The sequence below is a fragment of the Alosa pseudoharengus genome, unplaced genomic scaffold, assembly GCF_046254945.1.
Source record: "Alosa pseudoharengus isolate Yale_2024_CS ecotype anadromous, Long Island Sound unplaced genomic scaffold, YU_APseudo_1.1 YU_APseudo_1.1_scf_11, whole genome shotgun sequence".
In the NCBI taxonomy this organism is placed as follows: Eukaryota; Metazoa; Chordata; class Actinopteri; order Clupeiformes; family Clupeidae; genus Alosa; species Alosa pseudoharengus.
The window spans coordinates 2,533,426-2,550,978 of NW_027468576.1; the positions used below are offsets into that span (position 1 = coordinate 2,533,426).

At 39.9% G+C, this 17,553-nt stretch overlaps 1 protein-coding gene across 2 annotated transcripts in view; it reads right to left on the reverse strand.

The window, feature by feature from the left end:
* Positions 1-11,094, reverse strand: part of LOC143116578 (interleukin-10 receptor subunit beta-like) — a 98,314-nt gene extending 87,220 nt beyond the window's left edge. For both annotated transcript variants that reach the window (XM_076277759.1, XM_076277758.1), the window contains exons 1-3: positions 10,944-11,094; positions 3,561-3,675; positions 3,111-3,280 (exon numbers count right to left, since the gene is read on the reverse strand). In XM_076277759.1, the coding sequence (XP_076133874.1) occupies positions 3,111-3,280; positions 3,561-3,675; positions 10,944-11,013 (355 nt within the window). In that variant the 5' untranslated portion in view covers positions 11,014-11,094. The remainder of the gene's footprint in view (positions 1-3,110; positions 3,281-3,560; positions 3,676-10,943) is intronic.
* Between the last annotated feature and the right edge of the window lie 6,459 nt (positions 11,095-17,553).

Genomic DNA, 17,553 nt, shown 5'->3' on the forward strand with positions numbered 1-17,553 from the left:
TAAGGAATATATTACACTCAGAACATTAAATGTAGCTTGTATTTTATCAGCAGACATGATTGATGATAATATATCTCCATTTGTCCACCATAAATGACCTAAGCATTATTTTTCAACCAATCATTGAAGTAGATATGTATTTTAAATCACTGGCTGGATCACACTATTTAGGCGGTTACCACGAAATAAATAATAAAAAGGCCGAGCATTTTTCTTTTGATTTATGAAGTCCACAGATGGCCCTTTCATGTGCAGAAAGAATTTTGAAAAAAGGAGGCTCATCGGAGATATTCAGGTCTGAATATTGCTATTTTTTGGGTATTCGCCAAAAAGCATGTGACATAGAGGACATGTGCAGTCCTGGACTGACACCCATCACACCTTACGCATTGTAACTACAGTTTTAAACTAACCTTGGATGGACCTTTGATGGCATGGATTGTTACTTTGCTGTGTTTAAATCTGACAGCAGGAGGGATGTCAACATTTTATGCAATTTTGGGCCTTTTTTTGAGGTTTTTTGGCTTTGTATGGCCCACAAGTTTAATGGTAGGTGACTTTGTTTTACTGGTAAATGGAATTGCTTTCAGATTCCGCATTCTGCAGAAGGAGATTTGTTTTGTGATGAGTCATACAGTAAATATATATTTAATTCCTGTACTACTGGTTATGTTTTTTTTTTCAATGTCATAATTTTTTTTGACTTTATTGACTGTATCATTTGCTTATATACAAATACATGGTTTATTCTTTTAGATCAAATAAATCTAAACCATTGTGTCTGACTTCAATGTCAGTTTTAATGCAAATTCCATTTCCTGCTTTCCAATTCATTTTTTTTGTCACATTTTTTATGTGAATGAAATGAAATTTTGACAAATTTTGGATATACATTTGGAGAGGATTTTCAAAGACTAAATCAACATTACCATATTTTACATACAGTAATTCCATAGAACTGATCCTTCTGATTTAAATTGTATGTACTGTATATCCCATTGATGTTATGTAATATACTCAAGAAATAAGGTTTTTCTGTGAGGTCATCCAGCACCAAAAATGGAATGTTCGGCATGGGCACGAAAGGGTTAAGAGGCTGTAGAAATATTCAGCTGTGAGTTTGGAAAGTCCATCAGATATTTTTGTCATGTGGGGGCATAAACAAACAAAATAAAACAGGTTTGGGTTAGTGCCCTCTCATGGCACCTACTTCTCCGCTAACTCATGGACTATTTTGAAATAAAAATAAGAGCGTCTGTGTAAGTCCCAGGTTTTAAAATAATAGTTTTTAGATTAGAACATTGGTAGGAGCTCTAAAGTGTCACAATTAAGAACATTGATAAAGAACATTGGTAGGAGCTCTAAAGTGTCACAATTACAATCAGCATCTATTACATCAATAAAACTTAGTTATTCACTAATGAAATTGGACTAACATGTTGATTGTCAGCCATAACCTTGTCTGACAGGGAAATAATTAAACCTTAACCTTTGACCTTGAGTACCTATCAGTTCATCTAAACTTTATAATGAATAACTGTGCTATGTTTAATGAAGATCCATCGACCTGCTTTGCAGATACAGGCCAAACACTGTATTTGTGCATTTCTGTGACCCTTGACCTTTCACCCCAAGAACTTGAGCTTTACCCCAAGACCTTGACCTTTAGTAACTATACCAAGCTTGATGTGGATCTTTCCACCAGCATGGGAGATATTGGCTAATATCAAGATTCTGAACATTCTGAACAATGAAGCCAACACGGAAGTTCAAAAACCTGCAGTACCTCTGCAGTCCATAGAGTGAGTCGATCGCCATAGAGACCTGTGTTAAAATGTCCAACTTTACAGTTGAAATGCATACTTACAGCCTGGTCCAAACTTTATTTGACTCAAAAATGAGTTTCCCCGACAACTGTGAGGTGGGTGTATTATTTTACAGTTCCTCTGTTTAAACAGCAGATTCAATATAACAGCCCATCCAGTATGAAAGTTTGAAACCAGAGCATAAACGATGATGGTGGAGCAATTGCGTCACTTACGGCTGGGTTAGGAGTGTAAATATAATCTGTCAGATGTTATATCCCTTAGATGTTTCAAAGGTTAGCAAGAAATAGACATTGTACTATACAATAGTACAGTTATTGTAAGTAAGGGATAACGGCCGCCAAGGTGTCCTGTTATACGGAATTAATGGACGAGGGCGAGGGGCAAAAACTCCCCGACGCGCAGCGGAGGGGAGTTGCCTCCGCCCAAGTCCATTAATTCCGTATAACTGGACACACCTCGAAGGCCGTTATCCCGCTTATCACCCGGTTGCCACTGTAAACACTGTAAACACGCGGTTCTGTTTAAAAATAAGCTCACTAGTTCAGCTTGTTGTACAACTTTAGCATGGACAGTTAGCCTGTTTACAGTTGATTCCATTGTTGGGAAGCCTGCAACCAAAATATTCTAGAGCGCTGCAACCGTCGTCCTACTATGGTTGTTATAGTTACCATTCATAAGCATTGATATGGAACGGTGTCCTGTTATTCAGAATTAAAGGCCACCCGCCAGCCAATCAGAAAAGAGTATTTCTTCTCTCCGGGTGATAACAAACAATAATGTCTGGTGTGATTTATCAGTTTTCCGTCAGCCTGTTAGCCTGTTAGCTTACGTCAGATGGCATAATAAACATGGCGGCGCCTATAGTCTCCTTTTTTGAGCTTCATAAGGGCTCTTCAGTACACGGTATGGAGGCTTTGTCTGCAATCAATGGTATCTACCGTAATCAGAGTTGCTGAGTCTAAAAACAAATTGTATCAGCCACTAGAGGGCACCTGTATGTGTGTATTAGCTCAGTCTTGACAGAGATGAAGTTCAAGGAAAGATCCATGTGGTTTTACTAAGTTTAAGATTTAAGTTTCTTGAATTTCCCCTTGGGGATCAATAAAGTATCTATCTATCTATCTATCTAGATCTGTACCTTTTTTATTGCATTGTTTTATATTAGATAATCTATTTAAACAGAATGTATGGCTGTGATAATGTACATATTATAAATAGTGTGGCTGTTGTAAATATTAAAAGTAATTGAGAAAAAATATAAATAATAATTATTTTACTAACATTTAGTAACTTTGGTCTCTGTACTTTTAACCCATTCAGATGTGGCTCCTTGCAGGTGGGCCCTTACTCTAAAAGTATATATCCCATAGGTTGAAGGTAGCTTTAAGCCACAGCAAAGTTCTTTCACTTCAATACATGTATCTATGCTTTTAAAAGATCTCTTTCCCCAACTGAGTGTAAGAAATGCATGTGCACACACACACAAACACACACACACACACACACACAGAGAGAGAGAGAGAAATGTTAAAATCACTTCTGTCAAAGAAATGGGAAAAAGAATGGTGCTATTGTTATACACTTCTTGTTTCTTTGAACCTACACTAATACACTTCTGCAGAGCAAATAAAGCTTGTTCATCCAGGTAGACATTAAGGGAATTAAAATCAGGGAAGTTGAGGATAAAAAGACGAAGAGAGAGAGCTTGAATATAGAATAAAAGTGGTTCACCTGTACTGTGCTGTATATGTGATGTTAGTTATGTGGGTGGTTGGACTTGTCCAGGTCAACACAGCTCCCATTTTGATGAAGGTGACATTGTAAGGCTTCAATAGATGTGGCTGTGCTGTTAATACATTAAAAATAACTGAAACATCAGTCACATAATTGAATCAGTGTTGGGCAAGTTACTTCAAAAGCGTAATGCATTATTTATTACTTGTTACTGTTATCTCAAAGTAATGTGTTACATTACAATATTACTGAAAAAATAATAATAAAAAAAAAAACTGAGAAAATAAGTCCCGACAGGGCGAACCGGACCCCGACGCGCCAGCGGAGGGGTCTTGTTTCGCCCTGAAGGGGCTTATTTTCCCATAATGACCGGCGTTCTATACATTATCCCGCTTATTATACGGCTACTTGCCAAAACGAAAAAATAAACTCCATGATATGTCTCTTTACACTTATTTGTTACCGTTTCGTCGTGGCTTTTGCTAAGAAACAAATAGTTCGCAACACACGCTGAACTTGAATCAAACATTCTTTAGAACACAGCTGATCAACCGTCTGCTTTCACTTTTGAAGTTCCAAGCGCAAACTCCGTTGCCATTGACAGCGGTCATTCTTGTTTTCAGAGGTCCTTTCCCAAGAAATAATGACCGCTAGAACTTTCGGAAATCCCATTTAAGTCAATGGAGCATTCTACTTGCATTGTGAAGAGCCGTATAATATGGATTTGCCATTCTAAATGCAGTTTATTACGCTCAATGCAGCTTGCTCTTCCAATGGAGGGAGATGTGGTATAGCATAATGAAGGCAACAGTAGAATGCAATAGGCGCAGTGCTCATAATGCAATACAAGGAACAATCATAGTCAGAATTTTGCTAAAAACCGACAAAAGGTCAAAGTCTGGTAAATTGTGATAGAAATACTGTAACTTTAAGGCCTAGGCCTACTCATTAAAATCAATAGAGAGCCTACTATATTGTAAATCAAAGCTTAAAGGAACCGTATGTAAGATTGTGGCCAAAACGGGTACTACAATCACTTTCAAATTACTGTAGAGCGGTGTATCCCCTTCCCCTCCCCTCTGACTGGCAGAGTTGGCAACCGGATGACGAAACACTACTGACTTTGTGATTAGTAGATAGGTGGAGGGTGGCGCATTAGGCCAAAACACAACATGACAACATCAACATCAGTTGAGGGCTGCAACTTCACTTTTTAAATGACAATATCCTGGCCAGACTACTGTTGTCAGTGATATAAGTATTTGAAATGAACATGATTTCTTAATGTCTAGTGACATATCAGGGCAATTTTATGATTAATTGAAATACAATTTTTACATACGGTTCCTTTAATAAAGACATGTCAAGATGGTGGCCTGCTGGCCATTTCGGTGCCCTAAGTGAGTGGCTTTGAGTGAGTGACATTTAAATGATAACTCAAACACCTAAAGTAAAATAAAAGGCCTATTATTTACAGACCATTACTGTGTATTTTTAAACATTAATTTCTGAAGAAATGCTGTTTTACTTATAAATGGTGCACTGTCACTTTAAGAGCATTGATCTTTACGTTGTCATAATGCCCTTTTGCCAGCTCTTGTTTACAAGCCTTATTTGTTTGAGTTACATTGATAGCACAATATTAACAATAATATGCACAATGTTAAGTTGTTTTAAGCAACCTTCAATGACATGTTGCTTCACATTTCGTTTTGCGAATACAAGTGAATTATTAGCCTGGTATCCACCTAGCTATCTGAATGGAATGCGTTTCAGTCGACTCAGCATATCATGTGCTTCATGTAGCCTAAATGCTTGGAAAACGAATGATTGAAGACCCACCAATTCTAGTACTACGTGGTGATTGAGAGAACCCAAAAGGTATCAAACTTGCATGTAACATCGTGTTAGTGCATTTTGACATTGTAAACGTTATTGATGAAGAGTGAAACGCAGTTTGCAGTAAAGCTACTATTCATTGGTTACATTTGGGTGCCCCCTCTGTCCTTTGGTGCCCAACGCAAAGTGCGTGATGCGTGTGGTGGGAGCGGTGGCACTGCCAGGCTACACAATCTTTTTCTGCATTTCTATCCCTTTATTCTCTTCAATTTAAGTTCACAGCCCAAAGCTGACATGCACAACAGCATAGTTTGTGTTTTATCAAGAATCAAAAAGATTAGCGTGGCACTACTTTAGATGTTTCATTAGTTTACTTGTGCTATTTCGCGAGCTGAGAGATCTTTCGGTTTCGCACACAAAGTGTACTAACTATAGGCCTTTATCACGGCAGCCGAAGTAGGAAGTGAACAGCCCTGCTCCTGTGTGAGCACAGGTGTTTCTAATTAAGTGTCAGATTCAGCCACAGTTACTTCAACCAGAGGCCTCGTTAATGTTTTTAGGAACACCTGTGTTTTGCCTGCTAACAGGAAAGTGAACAGCCCTGCTTCAGCTGCCGTGATAAAGGCCTATTATGTTCTTCATAGCCTTGTCTCTGACAAGCTGAAAATAATGAGCGTAGGCTTATGTCCTTCCCGCAAATAGAGTCCGCCTGCGAGTCTGCTGCAGCCACAGTCATATTCAACCAGTATCAGGAGATAAGGTTCTACTATTTTGCGCAGATTTTTTCTCCTCTGTTGTTCTCGTGTGGTGTTTGCGAATATCTATCAAAACAAAACAAGCGCTTAATTTTGGGTTAAACTGCATTGTAAAGCGCGTTACTGAAGTTTGTACCGAGTAAATATTACCCAAATTTTTTTTTTTTGTAATGCCTTACATTACCGCGTTACCGCAAACAGCAATATATTACAGGAATTACATTACTTTTGTCACTGCGGTATGGCATAATGACTGAGCTAGGCTTAAGGCTAACAAAAGAACAATATAATGGTTGCAGTTGGCTCATGGGACAATGTAGGCCCCAAAGGTCACTCACAACTCAATATAGTAAAATATAGCCATAGTGAAATTGTATGTTGACTAAATGGTTCTCATCATTGCTGGTTGCCTTTCCTTCCACTTACAGTGGTGTAGACTTAATGCAAATAGTTTGAGAATAATGGCTACGATCTTTGTCTGTAAAAGCAACATTTTAGTTATTCTCACTGCTTGAAATGAGAAGTATAGCCTAACCATGTTAGATCTGTTGCATGAATGGCAGAGATAACTCAAATTCCCTTTCTAGTCATCTAAACAAGGCAATCAAATTCGAGGACCAGCATAGATGACTTTTTTTAATTCTTGGATAATCTTCTCTGGTGCCAATTGAGCATTTCTCAATTTTGGATTAAAAAGCAAAGTAACTTCAGTTACTGAGAGTTGTACCGAGTAAAATATTACTGAAATTGTATTGGTAATGCCTTACATTACTGCATTACAGCAAAAAGCAATGCATTACTGTAATTACATTACTTTTTTAATGCATTACTCCCAACACTGCATAATTGTAATCACATAATACACTATCAACACACACCAATTAGTCAGTTTACCCATTTAGCCCGTTCACACAGACAGTTTATTTTTTTGTCATTCTAAATTAAACTATTTTGAATGAAAATTTGGTGTCTGTTTACATGGGGCATGTACTACTCCGATGAAATAGCACTTTAGCTTTTTGCCTTAGGATAGGACAGTGAAGAGTCAATTGGAATGAGAACAGAATACACCACCCCCCCCCCCTTTCATCTGATTGACATTATAAGCAGTGTTGGGCAAGTTACTTCAAAATCGTAATGTACTATGCATTACTTATTACTGTCATTTAAAAGTAATTTGTTACATTATAATATTACTGTCTCTGAATTGTAAGGCATTACACTACTATTGCATTACTTTTAAGTTACTTTCACCAAAATATCTAGAAATATGGATTTGCCATTCTAAATGCAGTTTATTACGCTCAATGCAGCTTGCTCTTCCAATGGAGGGAGATGTGGTATAGCATAATGACTGAGCTAGGCTTAAGGCAACAGTAGAATGCAATAGGCGCAGTGCTCATAATGCAATACAAGGAACAATCATAGTCAGAATGTTAAAAACCGACAAAAGGTCAAAGTCTGGTAAATTGTGATAGAAATACTGTAACTTTAAGGCCTAGGCCTACTCATTAAAATCAATAGAGAGCCTACTATATTGTAAATCAAAGCTTAAAGGAACCGTATGTAAGATTGTGGCCAAAACGGGTACTACAATCACTTTCAAATTACTGTAGAGCGGTGTATCCCCTTCCCCTCCCCCCTGACTGGCAGAGTTGGCAACCTGATGCCGAAACACTACTGACTTTGTGATTAGTAGATAGGTGGAGGGTGGCGCATTAGGCCAAAACACAACATGACAACATCAACATCAGTTGAGGGCTGCAACTTCACTTTTTAAATGACAATATCCTGGCCAGACTACTGTTGTCAGTGATATAAGTATTTAAAAATGAACATGATTTCGTAATGTCTAGTGACATATATTAGGGCAATTTTATGATTAATTGAAATACAATTTTTACATACGGTTCTTTTAATAAAGACATGTCAAGATGGTGGCCTGCTGGCCATTTTGGTGCCCTAAGTGAGTGGCTTTGAGTGAGTGACATTTAAATGATAACTCAAACACCTAAAGTAAAATAAAAGGCCTATTATTTACAGACCATTACTGTGTATTTTTAAACATTAATTTCTGAAGAAATGCTGTTTTACTTATAAATGGTGCACTGTCACTTTAAGAGCATTGATCTTTACGTTGTCATAATGCCCTTTTGCCAGCTCTTGTTTACAAGCCTTATTTGTTTGAGTTACATTGATAGCACAATATTAACAATATTATGCACAATGTTAAGTTGTTTTAAGCAACCTTCATTGCTTTGGAAATGGAAGTATGCAATGACATGTTGCTTCACATTTCGTTTTGCGAATACAAGTGAATTATGAGCCTGGTATCCACCTAGCTATCTGAATGGAATGCGTTTCAGTCGACTCAGCATATCATGTGCTTCATGTAGCCTAAATGCTTGGAAAACGAATGATTGAAGACCCACCAATTATAGTACTACGTGGTGATTGAGAGAACCCAAAAGGTATCAAACTTGCATGTAACATCGTGTTAGTGCATTTTGATATTGTAAACGTTATTGATGAAGAGTGAAACGCAGTTTGCAGTAAAGCTACTATTCATTGGTTACATTTGGGTGCCCCCTCTGTCCTTTGGTGCCCAACGCAAAGTGCGTGATGCGCGTGGTGGGAGCGGTGGCACTGCCAGGCTACACAATCTTTTTCTGCATTTATATCCCTTTATTCTCTTCAATTTAAGTTCACAGCACAAAGCTGACATGCACAACAGCATAGTTTGTGTTTTATCAAGAATCAAAAAGATTAGCGTGGCACTACTTTAGATGTTTACTTGTGCTATTTTGCGAGCTGAGAGATCTTTCGGTTTCGCACATAAAGTGCACTAACTATTATGTTCTTCATAGCCTTGTCTCTGACAAGCTGAAAATAATGAGCGTAGGCTTATGTCCATCCCGCAAATAGAGTCCGCCTGCGAGTCTGCTGCAGCCACAGTCATATTCAACCAGTATCAGGAGATAATGTTCTACTATTTTGCGCGGATTTTTTCTCCTCTGTTGTTCTCGCGTGGTGTTTGCGAATATGTATCAAAACAAAACAAGCGCTTAATTTTGGGTTAAACTGCATTGTAACGCGCGTTACTGAAGTTTGTACCGAGTAAATATTACCCGAATTTTTTTTTGTAATGCCTTACATTACCGCGTTACCGCAAACAGCAATATATTACAGTAATTACATTACTTTTGTAACGCATTACTCCCAACACTGATTATAAGCATACAGGACACTGACTGGATCTGCCCCTAGTTATTTTAATTCAATAATCAAGCCTCACATCCCCAACCGCCCACTGCGATCTTCTGATGAGCGTCTGTTATGTCGACCAGTCATAAAAACTAGGTCTAATTCAAGACTCTATTCCTCAGTGGTTCCATGTTGGTGGAATGAGTTGCCCAGTGCTCTACGTTCCTGTGGTAGTTTTAGAGGGGTCTAAAGACATTCCTGTTCAACATGTACTCAGTTGTTTAAGCGCTTCTTATGTGTTATGGTTTGTATAATAATGTTTTATTTTCATTAAGCTGTTGATTAATTTGACATTCTTGTTTATTATTGATATTCTCCATAATGTAGTCTTACCATGTCATTGTTTTTATATTATTGATTGAATGGACATTATTGTTTTATTATTGCTTTTCCCCTCATTTTCATGGCTTATTTTATTAGGCTATTGAATTGATATTGTTGTTTAATATTACTATTCTCCTTATTATAGTTTGACCAACATTCTAATCTGTTCCCTGTTCAATTTGAAATATTATGTTGTTTTGTATTTGTGTGTCGCTTTGGACAAAGGCGTCTGCCAAATACATAACCATAAGCAAATTGCCAGTTTTATTCCGATCAAGGTGTTTATATCTGTAGTTTTTCTTCCGATCTAATCAGATTAAAAATGCCCATGTAAAACATCACTAGCATGAGCTGATTGATGAGCTTCTGAACCAAATGAGCATACAAAATAAGAAGGATGTACTGGATCACCTTCATAATTCCACAATGCATTTGAAACATTTTTAAAGGACTAGGATGTCCATCCTGCCAAAGAAAATATACAGTACAAGATCCCAGTCTTTGATCACAGACAGGCTCCTGCTATGGAAAGGAAGATTGAAGCCTATGGCAAACTGTGGGCATTAAAGACCCGTCTTTAGAGTTCAATGAGGAGAAGGCCGCATATCAACACTGTGTCAGAAATTAAAGCCTGAGCCTCGTCTTTCTGAACTTTCCTGACTACTGAAAAGGCCAAAAGCCAATCGATTTTCAGGCATTGCAAATATTGTCCTATATACATTTCTCAGCCAGTTCTGTTGACTGAGAGAGGAGTTTCAGCAAGTAAAAGACACTTCTCAGAGCCCCTTACTGAACACACCAAGTGCCTTACCATCAGATGTATGCAAAAGGTGAGAAATGGTCAGAAAAGTACAACAGGAAAAAAGAATGAAACAGAATAAGACAAAAGTACAACAGATTTCATAGGGATCTACAAAAGGCAGATGAATGCATTCAGAGTACAAGAGTCAGATTATATGTTGGCTTTCCTCAGAAATTATTATTTTGGACTGTGGTTAGTGATAGGCTATTGTAGTATAACAACTGTCTGTCTATATGTCTTTACAGTATATTTGAAGAATTGATGAATGTTGGTGTTGATTTTCCGTCAACAACAAGAGCCAACTAATGATGCTTTCATTCTAATCTGACAGTTTACTTCATAAACTTCATAAAATCTTGAAAATAAAACTATACAGTCCAAAGTTTGCCCACTTACCATTAAAGAACATAATGTTGGACATGAGTATCAAAATATGTGGGAGAGTCATTGCCCCAAAAGTATCCATTTGATTTTTTTCTAGAGATAACCTACTGAAAGTACATCCCCTATGATTTCATTACTAAAATCAAAAGGGATAAGAACTGTAGCAGTGATGTCTTTATTTCCCCATAGCTAACTGACGTAACTGACATAGCTACTGTAACTAATTGTGCTAGTGCATGATTCATGCCAAAAACCTCTGACCAAAACAATCAACTCAGTCACAATGCTAGTTGAGGTAGGACCCAAATGCACAACAACATTTTTCACACAAAAGCAAATATATTTTACTGAAGAGCCCTTATGAAGCTCAAATATCTATTCAAATTCTCTCACAATTTAATATTATGGATTCAAGATTGTGAAATTCTGGGCCAATACTAATGTTTTAAATTAGCCTACAAATTAGCCTACAATTTGGCCAATATGTAAAGAGGGCTGACAATATGGCAAGCTGATTGAGCATTTATTCTGATATCTTGATATCAGGCATAATTGTCATGTACATGTGTAGCCCTTTGGGAATTTAGGCTATTTCCTAAAACTACTATTTTCATTTTGTTTATTTTCTTTATAATGTACATTTCATGTTGTTAAAAATGTTTAAATAATGTTTACATGTATTAAAAATTAAGTTAGTTAAAAATTACTTACCTGGAAGAAAGATCCAATCAGGAGTCGGGGTTAGAGGTCACGAGGAAGAAGGAAGATGAACGTGAGGAGAAGGAGACCGGAGAGAAAAAGAGAGACACGAGTGAGAACTGCGCTGTATACTACCACATTAGAAATTGGTAAAACACACAGTTAATGCGTGTGATAGTAAATGTAATTGTATACTGCCCGAAGAGTGAGTTACATACATTTGGATAAGTTTGCAGTGTAGTTTATGGTTTTGAAGAACTCGGTTAGAGTTCTCAACAAGGAGAAAGAGTGGACGGCTAGTCAGCACGATATAGCTACAAGGACTTTGCCAGTGAGTAGCCTGCTCGGTTGCCCTTTTCTGCATCGTCTGAAGAAGCACTTATCTCCAGAATCATCCCCCTGCTAAGCTGTTGGAAGACGTCTTCAACCACCAGCATCGCCAGCACCGCGTTGCCGCGGCGTGGACGACGACAACGACCAGCACTACTACAGCAGTGAGTTTCTTTGTTTGCTGCGCAGTGGCGCGAAGCGACCATTTTGTTTGAGGTCTCTACGCTCCCAAGCCACGATACAGGCCTGCAACGTGTCCTCCTCTGACTGTCTGGGTATTCATTCTATTTAGTCCAGTTAGTAATTTGCCGGCTTAGCTTTAACTGTGTGTAATTTAATGTGTTGTTTGCTTAATTGGTCATTGGACTGAACTGTGTTTTGAATTGCACTTCTGATATTTGAACTGTAGTGCATACTGTATTTTTTCAGTAAATAGTTTAAAAGTATTTCTGTTGAAGACTTGCATTACATTGGGTTTATGATCTTTATGATTTTGATACTTAAGGTAAGATAATATTATTGAGTTCAAAGTAGCCTGGTTTAAAGTAAAAAGTGTTTATAAATGCTGATTGAGAAGTGACATTTCAGTTGGTGCTTATTGCACTTATTGTATTGATAGCCATTTAAAAAGTTAATCTTTAGTTAACTAAGTGAGATAGCTGCAGACCTTTAGTGCTTTACTTTAACTTAGCTATAAAATCACTGTATTGATATTTGCATTAGGTTACAAGCTACCATTAGGGTAGATATTAAAATAGCTGTAAAAGCTAACAAACAAATAATAAGGAATTACTATAGAGCATTAATTAAGCTTAGAGAGAGAGATCTCTCGCCACATAGGAATTCGGGGAGCGCACTCCACACCAATAGCCAGACACGCTAGGGGGCGCTACATAAAATGGGGGCTCGTCCGGGATGGGTTTAATTAGTGCTGAAATAGGTAATTAGTGATTTCAAATTAGCAGATAATTTATTTTTTCGCCTTTAGCAATTTTATTAGTCGCTCAAAAGTAAATAAGATACTCAGCTTATTGAATAGTAAAATAAAAGCCTTTTTGAAAATGGAGACTCAGAGTAGGCATGGTGCCGTGGAGAGGGATTGGATGAGGCACATTCCGTCATGGTGCTTGTTCCAGAAGGACTTGAGATTGCAGAGATTGAAGCAACCATGGAAACCATCAAAGTGTTGGGTCGAGTGCGCGTGAGAGGGCGGGCATTCAATCAAAAGCTAAACCGTTTAACTGTTCTATGTGAGTGCAAAGAGAAGGTAGAGCCTAGTACGGTTCCCTCTGAAGTAATGCCTACGGGTGGAACAGAGACGTGGAAGATTGTGATGCCATCTGAAAGTCCTGGGTTGAGTGGAAATGCTCAGAGCCCACTGGATAGTTGATTGAGGAATGCTGGAAATGGTAGCTCGGCTGAGTCTATTATTCATGCAGTGGGTGATTTGCTAGCAAAGGTGGAGAAACCGTCAGGCAAAAATAGCAGTTACCGTCGTTTGCGGTTGTTCTCTGGAACGTTGCCGACCCCAACTGGGGAAGAGTCGTTTGAGCATTGGCTAGAACATGCGCGCCTTATGGTAGAGGAGAGTGATTGCTCTGCCAAGGAGAAGAGACGTCGCATAATGGAAAGTCTTAAGGGTCCTGCGTTGGCGGTGGTGAAGGCTGTTCGGACCGCTGACCTTGATGTTAGTCCGGCTCAATGTTTAGAGGCCATTGAAAGTGCCTTTGGTTCTGCTGGTGAAGAACACCTGTGAAGAACACCTGTGAAGACCTGTATTTTGCTTTTCGGCTGCTTCAACAGCAACCAAAGGAAAAACTGGTGGAACAACTGACTTCTTGAGGCGATTAGAATTGTCTTTGACCAAAGTGGTCCGTCGTGGAGGTCTTCCACTTGACCGTGCAAATCGTGCTCGGGTAGAACAGCTGCTTAGAGGTGCTATACACTCAGACATGATGTTGGTTCAGCTTAAGCTTAGAGAACGGAAGGAAAGTCCTCCATCATTTCTTGAACTTTTGAGCGAGATCCGCAATGAAGAGGAATATGAGTCCTCCAGAATGAAGCTGAAGTCATCTGTGCAGAGAGTCCATGCAAACGCTGATATGGATAGTAGACAGTTGGATATTCAGACTTTGAGATTAGAAATAAAAGAACTGAAGTCAATGTTTGCTTCTATGACAAATCAACCTTGTCACACAGTAGCAGATAGCAAGGAACCTGATTCATTGACAAAAGTGCCCACTCCTGAGACATGTGCTGATACTGAAGTAGCTGCATTGAAAAAACAATTGAAAAAGTTGCAAAATCAGATGACAGCCAAACAGTCAAAAGTGTCTGATGCTCCAGCTGCAGTGTTGAGAGTAGAACCGGCCAGATCTGCACAGAGTGAAACCAGACAACAAACAAGTGACTCAGACGGAAACTTCTGTTATCGCTGTGGCGAAAATTGACACTTTTCTGCCAAATGTAGAAACACAGAGAATCAGACTAAAGTTATCCAGAAGTTAATACGATCTCTAAGAAGAGCTAAACAGGGTGAGACATCTTCTCAAGGAACACAGAGCAGCAGTACTGTGTGTGCAGCTAAGAAAAGTGAGGCGATCCTGTAAAGATAAATGGCCAACAGTGTGATGCACTTCTTGATAGTGGCTCACAAGTCACCATTATCTTTGAGACCTGGTACAAGTGTCACTTACCTGATGTCCCGATCCAGCCAGTATCTGGTTTGGCCATATGGGGTTTGAGCGACTCAAGTTACCCATACCTTGGATATGTAGTTGTGGATATGGAGTTTCCAGAGAAGATCACAGGCACGAATGAGACAATTTCTGTCTTAGCTCTGATTTGTCCAAGTCCCCAAAGTCCTGAGCAGACTCCTATAATCTTAGGCACAAACGCAAATCTATTCCAGAGGTTAGCTAGACTTTGCAAAGAAACAGCAGGAGTGGACATTGCACAGACACTCGGCATTAACGCAAAGGACTCAGTCTTGCCCACAAACCAGTCAACCGATGAGGGAGAAGATGAAGTGGGATGCGTGAGATGGATGGGGCCAGGCTCCCTTACCTTACCTCCTGGTGGCGAGTGTTGTGCCATCTGCGAAGTAGAGTTGAAGGCTCCTTTAGATAAAGACATGCTGATGGTCGAGGCCTCACCCACTGTTCCATTACCCTCTGGTGTACTGTTGCAGCCCATGGTTGTGCCCACTACAGCCGTAGATGATGATCACTTAACTGTTCTGATCCAGAATGAGTCACTGAGAGATGCAGTCATCCCAGTGGGAACCGTCTTAGGTCAGCTATGCCATGCCGAGCCAGTTATGCCATCTCCAAAGACTGACAAGGCGACTGTGAATGTTCCAACCAAGTTAGATCCGCAATTGATTCAGTTTGGCGACTCGCCCATTCCCAGTCATTGGAAGGAGCAACTGCGTCAAAAGCTGTGCAAGAGAGCTAGTGTGTTCTCCTTGCATGAATGGGATGTTGGTCTGGCCCAAGATGTAGAACATCATATCCGTTTGACAGATCAGAGGCCGTTCAGGGAACGTTCCAGACGCCTAGCTCCCGCTGACATAGACGACGTCCGAAAACATTTGCAAGAGTTATTAAAGGCGGGAATTATTAAAGAGTCACATAGTCAGTATGCATCTCCTATTGTAATAGCCAGAAAGAAGAACGGGCGAGTTAGGATGTGTATTGACTATAGGACACTCAACAGTCGTATGCTTCCTGACCAGTACACTACGCCGCGCATAGATGATGCATTAGATTGCTTGTCTGGCAGTAAGTGGTTTTCTGTCCTAGATTTGCGCAGCGGTTATTACCAGATTGCTATGGCAGATGAGGACAAGGAGAAAACCGCCTTCATTTGTCCTCTCGGATTTTTCCAATTCGAAAGGATGCCACAGGGCATTACCGGAGCACCTGCGACATTCCAAAGACTGATGGAGAAAGCTGTGGGTGACATGAATCTTCTCCAGGTGTTGGTATACTTGGATGACCTCATTGTCTTTGGACGTTCGTTGGAAGAGCATGAAGAGCGCCTCCTACGGGTGTTGGATCGACTTGAAGAGGTAGGGCTTAAACTCTCCCTTGACAAGTGTCAATTTTGTCAACCAAGAGTCAAATATGTGGGGCATATTGTGTCTGCCAATGGCGTTGCCACTGACCCTGAAAAGATAGAAGCAGTTGCTAAGTGGCCTAAACCCACAGATTTAAAGTCATTGAGATCTTTCTTAGGGTTCTGTGGGTATTACCGACGCTTCATAGCGAACTACTCTGCAATAGTCAGGCCACTCACCGAACTGACAAAGGGCTATGCACCCACACAGCGTGGAAAGAAAAAAGACCTGGACAAGACAAAGACCTACTTGAAAGAATCGGAACCATTCAATGAAAGATGGGACCAGTCCTGTACCGATGCTTTCAAGCGCATCATCCAGTGTCTGATTAATGCACCTGTGTTGGCCTTCGCTGATGCCAATAAGCCGTATGTTTTGCACACCGACGCCAGTTTCAAAGGGCTTGGTGCGGTACTGTACCAGGAATATCCTGAAGGATTAAGACCTGTGGCCTTTGCCAGTAGAAAGTTGAGCTCTCCAGAACAGCGATACCCAGTCCATCAGTTAGAGTTCCTTGCGCTGAAATGGTCAGTTGTGGATAAATTTCACAATTATCTTTATGGAGCCAGGTTTACGGTACGCACCGATAATAATCCGTTGACCTATGTTCTTTCCACTGCCAAGCTCAATGCGACTGGTCATCGTTGGCTTGCTGCTTTGGCCACCTACGATTTTGATGTACAGTATAGGCCCGGAAAAGCCAACATAGATGCTGATCTATTGTCACGCAACATAGTTGACGTCACAGAGTGTGGTGAATGGGATAGTATGTCGCAGAAGGTTGTGAAATCCATATGCCGACGGGTGCAAGTTGATGAGCCCCCCAGATACGTGGAACAGTTAGGAGCGTCGCCATCCTGTATCCCTGATGTGTATGCCTTTCCGTCACAGCTACACTTAAGCTCTCTGGAACAACTGTCAAAGGCTGATTTGGTTGAAGCCCAGAGGAAGGATTCTGTAATCAGGCTGGTGATCGAGGCTGTGAAACAAGGAGTTTGGCCTAGTAACAAAAATGTGGATGCTGAGATGCTGTTGATGATGAGGGAGGTAGGCAGACTAGTGATGAAAGATGGACTCTTGTATAGAGCAAGTAAGAAAGCTGCAGAGGAGGCACTACAGCTTGTATTGCCTGCGGAATACAGAAAGTTGGTGTTGCACTCTCTACATGATGACATGGGCCACACACAGGAGTAGAAAGAGCCACTGACCTCCTAAGAGCTAGATTCTACTGGCCAAAGATGGCCAATGATGTAGAGGAATATGTCAGAAATTGTGGACGGTGCATAACACGCAAAACCCCTTGTAAGAAAGCTGCTCCCTTGCATCAAATTGTCAGCAGTGGTCCAATGGACCTTGTGTGCATTGACTTTTTGTCAATGGAACCAGATAGCAGAGGCATAAGTAATGTACTGATTGTGACAGACCACTTTACCAGATACACTCAAGCTTTCCCGGCTAGGAATCAGAAAGCCT